The following is an 11,811-nucleotide window of genomic DNA, read 5'->3' on the forward strand; positions in this document are numbered from 1 at the left end:
GGAATGAACATCAATTCCAAATATTCTAAGTGGAAATACTGGCATTGATGAGGAACATACAATTACCATAAATGGAATTTTTCGTTCAAATTACAAAGTTTCCATCCTGACCAACTACATTTATTAGTTTGTAATTTTGCAAAAGAGTGGATTGTGTGGGCTACAAAATTCCAGAACATATACAAATAGCCTCAAAAAAGGAGAGCTAAATCTCCAACAATTATTCCACAAGATGAGTAGGGTTAATTACCACTACTAGAACCAGAATCTACTAATTAATTCACAGCTCAATGGGCTACAGACAGAGCCATCTGTGTAACTATTTGTACCCGTTCCCAGGAGCAAGAGGAAAGTAGGTGTATCTCTTGGAGCAGGTGATAAGGCTGCCAGGAGAAGGGTCCATCTTCTAGACACAGCTGAGTAAATCTCATTCGGAAAACATCTGCTGGTGTCGACTAGCTCTGATGCGCATTCTTCCTCTTTGGAACAGTTGGAAAGTGCAAGTGTGCCTGGTCCCTGGACACAGCTGGGGTGCTGCGTCTTTCTTTAGGTAAACAACCAGGGGCAGGTGGGGCTAATTGGACTCAACTGTTTGGTGACAGCTGGGGCATGATGTTTACTTTCCCAGATTGAATCTTTCAGACACTTCAAAAACCAGGAGCCAAGCTAGACAAATGGACTCTGGACAAGGTTAGTCCACATTAAGCTGCTATAGTCGCTTTTGATGGAATGAATGGACCTGCAGTTGGCCACACTGCAGTGCGATGTCCAGCCATACAGAGATAAGGACAATGAGAGATGCCAAAAAGAAAGTCAGTACTATGCTGCTGATTAAAACAAAATAAACACGAATTCAATATAAAATATCCCTTAAGGTAAGATGAAGCAGAATAAATAGGAAAAGAGCAGAGAAACGTCTGATAACTCTGGAGACGGTTCAGGGGAAACAGGCAAATAAGCAGCCAAACTTGCATGAAGCTTTCAGAGGTTTCCCCGGGACGTGTCCTTGGTTCTTTTGAGGTTCAAAGTTAGTTTGTTGGCAAAGGCAACAAGGCGAGCTCAACTAGGCTCTCATTCCCGCAGGACCATGGCCCATGGCTACACAGGAAACCAGAAGGGCTTTATGAGCCACCGTGGGCCCCGGTATCTAGTCTCTGCCATTAGCACAATGGGGCCGCAATCTTCTTCAAACGCTTTGATCGTGGAAGAGGTCAGGTCGGCCTTCTCATCAAAATCTACATAGCACTCCTTTACTTCACAGGGGCCATTTTCAAATCTCCCCTTTTCTGCACATTCCTACCCAACCACAATGTCCAGGTCTGGTCATTTTGATTCCTCAAGCTTCTCCCCAGCCATCATGATGGACATGCTACCCTACGGCTTATTTGTCCTGTTCAGGAATGTCCTCATTCATTCATCAAACATACTGAGGCCAACAAGGTGTCCAGCCCTGTGCCAGACCTGGGTTCTGCTATCGGCGACTTCAAGTTTATCCCTCTGTCACTCTTTCTTCATGTTCTGGCGTGAGTTCTCAGCCTTCTATGGAGAAGTGAAAGGTGGGCTCTGAGGATGGACCTTATCTTAAAAAACCATGCCTGTGCCTTACATCAATTGAGCCTCTAAGATTAGAAGATGTCTTCTTTGTGTTCTCTACCAGGCCCAACACAATGTAGAAAGCCACCTCCCCTGCGCCCCTCCCCCTGCCCGTCAAAAAATGATTAATGGACTAATGCTAAGTTGGAACAGACAGAAACTTTAAAAAGCTGTGACTGCCAATTTTTAAATGACTACTTTTGAGACACAAGCTGCTGGCTACACCTCAGGACAGAGGGCAGCAGAGGGGGAGAAGCTCTCAGCTTGGAAGTAGCAGACTAATGGACCAACTGCCTCACTGCTAATGCAGCGCTGTGATGTAGACAATTCACAGCTGAGTTTTCCTTTAAGCCCCAAGGGGCGTGACTAATTAAGGCAAAGACTTCTAGTCTTCATTTCCCCTTTGGGAAACCTCTCTTTATCCAAAGCATGTGATATGACATCATCGTACAGTATAGCCCTTTTCTCCAGAGTGAGGTGCTCACAGAAAGGTGACATGTTTCTGACCTTTCCTCAGATCTCTAAACTCCCAGCGGATGCTCAGGCTCTCCCAGTAAACTTGGAAAACAAGCCGGCTCTCAGCAGAGGGCATTGTGAGCTTATGGATTTGATCATTTCTATAAAAGATATCTGCTGTGAAAGAATCGGATTGCAATGTTTCCCTGCTCCCTTCCTCCTTCCTCAGTGTTATATCATTTTGGAGCATTTGAATTGTATATGGCTTTCTATTTAAGTCAGTCATTTGCTGGCAGCAAAACTAGAACATTTCCTGTTTTTCCTCTCACTGTAATCAGGATTTGGCTGTCCAATTTAGGCCTGCCCTAATTACTCCTCAGCAGGTGCCAATCCGGGGGGGCGGGGGGGACGGCAATAATGAGAAGAGAGGAAGTAAGGACATTTTGCATCTTCACACTCATACGATGAGAAAACACTTTCTCCCTTCGCCTGAAAATCCTGACTGAGTAACAGGCGGCAGGCACCATGGGGTTATCCGAGCGTGCGTGCTCGCACTGTTGTACAACAACCACGTAAAGGGTTTTCTATTTATTTCCCCTTGCAGCTTCACTGAATTACTTTTCCCAACCCTGGTATAATTTGTCTTAGGCCTGTCATTCGGCGACCGTGGTAGATCACTACAGATGTTACCCTGTATGTGGAATGGTCTGCTGGTGGGCACCATTACAGGGAACTTGGGTCAAGAGGGAGACCAAAGTGGTATACTAGTGTCCTGCGGGAAGGCATCAGGATATTCCTGATGACCACAATATGTCAAGAACCAAAAGCAATGGCCTTGTTCCCAGAAGAAATAGTATTGGAACTAGAGATATAGTTGCACTGTCTGGACAAAATGGTGAAATATAAATGACAGAAATAACTCAATTCCTATAAGAAGGGCAGACCAGACCATGGCGACAAAACTATCCACGCTCCTGTCTATTCACTCCACTTGTGCATTACATCCCACTCCTACTCACTAGCCAGAACGTTGCTTCAGCAATTCATCCTTTCTCTTTTACATCAAGAATTTTCCCTTTCTCCTAAACAGTTTTCTCAATCTTCTCTTATTTCTCTTATTTAAAATAACATAAAACAAAAAGCCTTTCAGGTGACCTCAGCTCTCCAGCTACTATCCCATTTCTCTGTTCCCCTTTGCAGCAAAACTCACTGTAAAAATTTTGCCTGTATTGACAACTTCTCTACCCCCAGTTTCTTTCATAAGCTCCCACTGATACAGGCTTCACTCCTACTAATCCACAGAAACAACTCTCGTGACAATCACCAATGACCATGTACGCACTGTTAAATCTATCACTCGATCGATGCTCAGTTCTAATGCTGACTGAATAGCAGCAACTGGACCAGCTGCTCACTCCCCTCCATCCCTTTACTTGGTTTCTACATTCTCTTCATTTTCCCATTTCACCGATTGTTGCTTCTCAGTCTCTTTTGCTGGTTTCTCCTCATCTTGCAAACTTGTGAAGTCCTCAGTCCTCTTCTCTGTCACAGTTATACTCATTCCCGTGAAGATTTCATCTACTCCATGGCTTTAAACACCATTTAGATACACTATTTATATGTTGATGGCTTCCAAATATGTGTCTCCAAGCCAGACCAATCTCCTCTTGATGCATATATCCAACTGCTTACTCCATATCTCCATGTGCGTGGCTAATCGATACTGCAAATTGAAATCCTCATCTACATGCCCATAAACTGGCAGTGTCCTCTGTCTCAAGAGCTGACAATTCTATATTTTTACCACTCATATAAAAAAATTCTGAGTCACTTTTGACACCTTTCTTTCTCTCACACTCTATTTTCAATCTGGCAGGGAATTCTGTTGGCCAGTCCTTCCGATTATATTGAGAATTCACCCAGTTCTTACCATCTCGGCTGCTACCAACCAGTAGGAGTTGTTTTCATTCCTTACCTGGATTACCTCCATAGGCCTTAAATGGTCTTCTTGCTTTCATCCCTGTCCTCTGACAGTATTCTCAATACTTATATTTTAAAACATAAGTGAGATCTCAATGCTGCTACAGGCATGATTCCTATAATGGCTCCCCATTTCACTCAGAGGAGAACTTTCTACAATGTCCTAAAAGGCACTAGGTGGTCTGGCCCCGTGTTCCTTTTTGGACATCCTTCTGATAACCTCTCTGCTCCAACCACATTGGTGGTTGTTCCTGAAAAAGGTCACACAGTCTTAATGGCCTTTGCTCTCCACAAGAGTACTCTTTCCAGATACCTTATCTAACTCCCAAAACTCCTTTGAGGTTTTTCTCACACCTCGATTTGACAGGACCTACTGGAGTACCCTATTAAAAATTGCAACCTCCTTCTCTTATACGCCAGAGTCTATCCACCCTACTTTTTTTTCCGCCATAGTACTTATCTTCTAAAATTCTTAACAGTAATATATAATACGTTTACATATTATATTTATTGTCTATCTCCTCTCTTCCATCTCCAAGAGAATTTAAACCCAATGAAAGCAGTAGTTTGTTTGGTTCACTGCTGTATCTATAAACTTGTATACTCAAGAAGCATTTGTTAAATGAATAAAATCCTAGAAGCCTAGTAAATAAACTGTTTTAAGGATAATCAACTGTGTCAACAGTTACTGAGATAAAAAAATATTCTGACAGGTTTAATAAGTTTAAGCACAGAAATTAATTAGGGTACAGAAATAATTTGAAGCATATAATCACAGAATCACTGCAAATAATCCTAACGGCATCCTGGCAGACAGAGAAAATGCCTGAGAGCAAATATCCTGTTGTTCATAAAAGAAAAGAAGGTAAATTATAGAAACTGGATGAGTTTGGAATTACAGGCAAACTTCTAGAACATATTATTAAAGGTGGTTTGTGAACAATTAGGTGGTTTGTGAGCAAGTGTACTCACGAGTAGCCAGGAAGATCTCATAACGATGAAGTCATGTGACTTGTGTTCCTTTCCTAACTGGGTAATTCATTGACTTGAATGAAGAAATGGTAAACTTGGCTCAAGGTTGAGAGATTTTGTTTCCTAGGGTAATTTGTAAGCTGTCCAAGATGAGAGTTCTAACAACAGTTTTGGCAGAGCATGGAGCAGTCGGTCCCAAAAGCAAAGGGATCAGAAGATTCCTGAACAAATACCTACTATTGTCCATTGCTGGCTTTTACGTGCCCATCTTGGGGAGGCATGAGGGAAGGTTAACTGCATTAAAAAGATCAAGACTAGGAGGACACAAGCAAGAATTCTAACTCTGGGTCTCATAGTTACAAAAACATATGAACTCCTCAAGTACTCAGTAATACATGAATGTCAAGAAGACTCAAAAGATATGCCTCCCAAATTCTCAATTTAGCCCTGTCCTGTTGAACATTTTTGAAAAATATGTACAAAGAGAAACAAAGATTGCTTGTAAAATCAAGAATGTCATGGAATTTGGAGGAACGGCTAAGATTTTTTGATGACAGAATGAAAATTCAATGTCTCAAAAGACTAAAATGATGAGCTAAAAGTAACATTAATTTAATGGGAAATATGCGATCCTGAATTTGAGGTAAAAAAAATCTCTCTACAAATACAGCATAAAAAAGATAAGGCGAATTTCAACTATTATTTCTTCTTACAACAGTCCCTTACCTCTTACAACCAACCAGTGGCTGCGTCCAGCAATTCACCTCCTTAATGTCTCTTGCCTGCCATTCCCCCTGCCTCTCCTCTAACTCAGGCACTCATTGCCTCTCTCTTCTACCTCCACACTCTTGCATGTCCAACCCATCTTATACAAAGCTCAAGAAAATGTCCCTAAAGCCTGGGTCTGCACTTGGTACTCTGTTTACGCACCTTCAGTGGCTCCCCACGACCTAATTTAGGCCAAGTTCCTTGAGCCTGGCATTCAAGATCCTCGCCATTTTGGCTCAGCCTTCCTTTCCAAAACCCAAACACTCATCATTTGTTTTTCCTTTTCCTATTCTTCTCCTCCTCTCGATATTGCTCTGTTTCCTTTCTTTTTTCAACTCCTTAAGCCTAAATCCTGTCTAAATCCTCCACATTCTTTGCAAGGCCGACTTCGTATCCTTTATCACGCCTTTCTTGTCTTCCTTAGGTAACTTCTTCCTTCTGGAGCACCTTACCATATTTTCTGTCATAAATTAGTGCTGTGGACAGAAACATGTCCTATTTCTTCGTCCCCTGTTTCCCTTTCTATTCTCTACCAGGAATGTAAGCTCATTAAAAGTATAACATGTGATCGATTGACTGCTTTATCCTCACACATTCATACAGTGGCTTAGATCTGGTAAATACTCAATCAATACCTCGCAAATGTAAAGAGATGTACTAAGAAGCACTACGTCCCGCACTAGGTCCTACACAAAGGAGGTGATGGTTTCGCTGAAGTACAAAGAACGCGTCTGGAACACTAGGCTCAGCGTGGGGTACTCCTTTTTAAGACAGGCACTGGCAAGAGAGAAATAAGACTGGGATGGTTTATATACCCAAGACATATCAGAAACCAAGAATATTCGTTCCAGGGTGGGGGTGGGAGGAGGGGAGACAAAATGGACCATGATAGCTATATTCACATATTTGAAGGGCTTTACAGTATAAGAATTACACTAATTTGGAAGCACTATGTTCAGTAAACAAGAAACCGTTCAATGATAACCAGTCAGCTTTGTGGATGTAGCGAGCTTCCCATCACTTGATATGTGAGAGGTAGGATCATAAATGATGAGGAAAAGATCTCCTATAATGAAGTTAAAAGACTTTCTTCTAAATAACAATAATAATAATATATAAATGGCTATAAGTAGGATTACAATTCTAGAATCAATTTGCCTTATTTTGGCAGATTACATAACATCTCTATTATAATTAATATTCACCAGCATTATTATTTATTAGAACTACTGGTTAAACATAATGAAATATAAGAAAAAGAAAATATGATTTGCTTTTTCAAAAAAAGCCTTAGAATTCAATGGAGATTAAACACAAACATAACAGTGAATTTAAAACAATGTTATTAAAATACAACTGATTTAAAAGTATTTTTAATTTTTTTAATATTTAAGTTTTAATATTTAAAATCCGCTATTTAACGTCTCATTTGGTTGATGTGACACTGGTACAACTGCTTTCGAGTTTGGTTTTGTAAAGCTGAAAAGATAACAGTCTATGCCTCAGAAATTCCAATCTTAAACAACCGACCATGAGCAGTGGCTTTTAAAATTTTTATTTGTGTATCTCTCAAAAGAATTTTGAAAAATATTATCCTTCCGACACTTAAAAATTGATATTTAACATCTGTCAGCATGAGCTTAAATGGTAGCAAAATGCATATTTTGGGGCATATTATAAATACAGACACTTTAAAATTACGATTTTAAGTGTACCCAATAGAATCTCAATACCAGAGGATCTGATATCCATCGTTATACATTTAAAATGTATACGAATAAGCTCTTCTTTGACAGTTGGATATTTTTCATTTTTTTTCTTTGAATCGTTATTTTTATTTCAGTTCCTCGCTGAATTTTATCCATTAAGAATATACATATTTATGCTTGAAAGTATTTTATTGATGACTAGTTTTCTGCCAGAAGTTATTTGTACAAATTAATCTAAAAATTTTAAATTAAGATTTTGTTACCTTGATTATAATATAATTAATTATATGTATGATTTAAACCTAAATCTAATTTTTTATAAATCATTTTTGAACAGAAAAAGTAAAATGTTATTGAGAAAGCATCTCTCAGTGAGGTGGTTGGGTTTCTTTTAACTGGTTGATGTAGCTGTGGATAAATATTACTCACTGCTGGAATAAAGGAGGTTAAGCATTCATCTAAGTTGGTATTCCTCAGCCAGATTTGTCTTTCCTAACCACTGCTTCCTGGCTCACTTCTAATGTCACTGTCATCTCATACACAACATGTACATTTTCAAGTCCTGTTTTTTAAGACCCTCTGTCATTTGGTCTTACTTTTCTTATTAAGTATTAGTTCCTACCATCTTCTACTAGAAACTCTGTTCCATTCAAACTTCCTCATGTCCCCTTCCAAATGATCAGGCAGCTAACATCTGTGTTCCCTCTCCATCCCTGTGATGTCCTTATCTATTCTCTGTACCTCCCTAAATGCCATTTGTCTTTCTAAGAGGTGGCACGAATCTCACTGTCTGTGAAATCTTTCTGGACTCCAATCACCTTTTCTCTCTCACGTTTTATTCCTTCTGCTCTTATACCCTGTATTATACATGTAGTATGTGATTATGTACTGTACTTTAGCTACCTATACTTAATTATATATCACATAAAATTTAGTATTTTATTATACATTCTTTCCTCCTCTAATTGTTTCAGCTCTTGTCAACCAGACCATAATTTGTTCCTATTATTAGCTTTTTATGAGAAGCGCTATGATCTTTTCCACGAGTTCAAAGAGATTTTTGAACCCAGAAAAAAGAAATCGGAGAGAAAACTAACGGTTTTCAAGTTCATAACAATGGTTTTTCATTTCCACTGATGCTGAAAACAGTAAAAATGTCTTTTCATGACAGTAGGAAAGCTATAGATCAAACATCAGGAGAAACACATTTGTAAGAAGTAAAAAGAAATCACATTATAGATTATTAACAGTTACTAAGGGTTTGAAATTGCTTTCCTTTAAAGATCTTTAAGAATCACATGATGGACTAATCAAGATCTACAATTTCCCCGAGGAAGACAAATCTTATGATTCTACACTTTCACGAAAATCAAGGCTGACATTTCATCTAACCCAGCCAATGGCAGTTTTAAATGTCTCTATCCCTTTGTCTCTTTCATTCCCTGAGTGAGTATAACTACATAAGCACCTAGGAGACTATTTCTGTGGCTCATGTTCTCATCGAGCTCCTTGACAAACTCTAGGATGGTCCTTTTCTATAGTGGTGGAAAGTTAGCTTATGAAGGCAATATCACAAACCAGAACAATCGGCAGGTTCTAAAGTCACTTTGCTTAGCTCCCAACAGAAGTGCTACCTGTAGGCCGCAGTGCAGGTGTCCTTATACTCCTGGAGCTTCACACACACCATGTTGAGGAACTGATCTGAGTACGCACTCAAGTCGTGCATCAGGTTCATGAGGTCCTGCACCGTCTTCTCCACGATGATTGTGCTCTGGAAAAAAACACAGAGGGGACACAGAAACTCATGAGTTCTTTTCACTCAAGTAATGTGTCTGACAAGGAAGGACAACTAAAACGATGCAATCATATAAGACACTTGAGCTTCCTTTGGGAAGATGTGATAATTAAAAATATTGATTAAAAATGACAGCAAAATAAGCATTTTACATAGTGCTGGTCTCTCAAAGACCCAAGAAAGTGTTTACTGTGGAAGGACATAAGACAGGGATTTTCAAACTGATTTCATGGAATTCCTGGCATCTACAAGATATCTCTGTGGCCTTTCAGATAGAGAACACATATTCATTTGCGGCCTGATTTACCACCTGCAGGTCTACTCTGAGGTGAGGGACCTATGACAAACAGCACAAGGAAAAAAGCCTTCTAAGATTGGTTTTAAAAGTTTCAAAACAATCACTCTATTAAGAACAACAACTAACATTAGTCTTGTGCCTCACAGCTTGCAGAATGTGTTCACGTACACAGCATGTTATCTCACTCAGACTCACATAATAATCATGAACGTTTACTGGGTTCTTACAAGTGCAAAGTACAGTGGTAGGTGCTCTACATGCTTTGTCTCATTTAATCCTCTCAGCACTCCTAGCTGCAGAGGAATCCTGTAATCATGCCCAGTTTAAAGATGAAACAGGCTTAGCAAAGGGAAGTAAACAAAGCAAGGGCTCCAGGCTTTGCTCTTTTAACTGTGCCATTCTGCCTGAGTTCTGTCTGTAGCCCGATCATTTCCTCATGAGATCAGAGTAGTTCCTATGGTTGCCACTGCAGAAGTGTCCAAACAGACTCAGACGTATTTTTGTAGTGAATCAGAGAAATCTCCAAGGAAAAAGTAAGACCATCTTGCAGCTAGAGACTGAGAGCACTATGCGGCAAACCAGTGTTGTATCTGAAAAGAGGCCTCTTCAGTAAATTCTCAATCTTTAAGAAAAGACTGAGTTGTTTAAATCATTAGTTCATATCTCTTTCAAAAGAAGCGGAATTACACTGGAGTAAATATTAATCACAGGCTTAGCAGCTTGGAATCCTTTGGTCAATAGATGGTTTGGTGAGTATTTATTTATACCGAATTACCTAAGCTCTGACAGACTTAGCCATAAAAGTAAACTTTGAAAAAAAATTTTTTTCTAGTCTGACAGTGACCAATGAAAGAACCTAAGGAGTTTCATTATTATACTTAATCAATGACTATGGGGTATAGTGTTTTGGTTAATTTCTTTCTTCTAAAAATTAAAAAAAAAGGGATAAAAGTATACAGCTTTTCTCAACAGGATGGAGGATCCGCTTAAATTATGAGTTTACATGTGTTTAGTTATTCAACATTATTTGGTCATAGAAGTTTCTTATCTTCTTTCCCTCTCTTCCCTTCTCCCCATTGCCCCAAAGTAAAAACAATCAAAAGCTCAAAAGGTAGGAACAGTTATACTCTGTAAGGCAAACCAAATTACAGTCTCTATAGAATCCCCACAAGTTCAACTTCCTTTTCTGTATCGATTTTAAGATTAAAACACTGCAGCTTCACCCCGATCCATAATCCCGTTTCTCTGCATTTGTGTGTGAGTGACAGGAATTGATTCTGCTTAGCTATATGTCCCCATGCTGTTAAGAAGAATCTAAAATCCTCATCTTGATTCAGAACACAGGATATCCTACAGCATGCGAACAGTAATTCCTAAAGGGAGAGTGGAGTTCAGCCATCCTAACAAATCCCATTTGAAATCTAAGAGTGCAGGGACAATAAGCACAGGGAGATTGCTCAGATTGAAAGGACCTGGTCCTACTCCCAATTATGCTGTTGATAATCAACTCTGGGGCAGGTTTGGGTAACCCCTTCCTATCTAATGACTCAATTTTGTCTTCTAATAACCAGAGATAATCAGATGGCTCCTCTAATCTCCTGGCCCTCATCACTCAGGTATTCGGTTGGTGCACTGGTGCTTTTACACTTAGGAAATACTGTGCAATTGTCCTAGGTCACCCCAGGTATGCTTGGTTGTCCTGATTAGATTATCTACTTTTTAAAAGCAAGACTGGCCTTCTTCTCCTTTTGTCCATCTCTCACCCTTCCCCTCCTCCCACTTGTTTATAATTTCTCAGCAGCTTCAGGATATTACTACTACTAATAAAAGAAACAGTACTAATGACACGAATACACACAAATAAACCTCTCTGAATGTCATATATGTGAGGGATGCCAGGCACAGACATCTCTGCATTTTGAAATCTCTTTGGGTGGATTCAGTATGATCAGTATCCCACGGCTTGCGGGTAACTAGAGCTATGCTGATGACCCTTGGGGGGAAGGGGAGACTGTAAGCACAGAGGTACAACCCCTAGAGGTAAAGGTTTTGGGGTAAGCAGAAAGTATCTGCAGGAAATGATTAGAATGCCATGGTTTAATATGAATGGTTGTGCTGATCAACAAAGGACCTATGTGATGCTATATGATTATATGCAATTTTCCAGCTATTTGGTTGGTTTACCTTGTCATGGTAGCACTCTGGATAATCAATCACTACATTCTCTTCAAGGAAAATGA

General features: G+C 39.6%; 1 protein-coding gene across 1 annotated transcript in view; it reads right to left on the reverse strand.

Moving 5' to 3' along the window:
• Nucleotides 1-11,811, reverse strand: part of EXOC4 (exocyst complex component 4) — a 675,009-nt gene that overhangs the window by 133,409 nt on the left and 529,789 nt on the right. The window contains exon 12 of the mRNA XM_011359538.2: nt 9,113-9,249. Within this exon, the coding sequence (XP_011357840.1) occupies nt 9,113-9,249 (137 nt within the window). The remainder of the gene's footprint in view (nt 1-9,112; nt 9,250-11,811) is intronic.

The sequence above is a fragment of the Pteropus vampyrus genome, unplaced genomic scaffold (genome assembly GCF_000151845.1).
Source record: "Pteropus vampyrus isolate Shadow unplaced genomic scaffold, Pvam_2.0 Scaffold48, whole genome shotgun sequence".
NCBI lineage: Eukaryota > Metazoa > Chordata > Mammalia > Chiroptera > Pteropodidae > Pteropus > Pteropus vampyrus.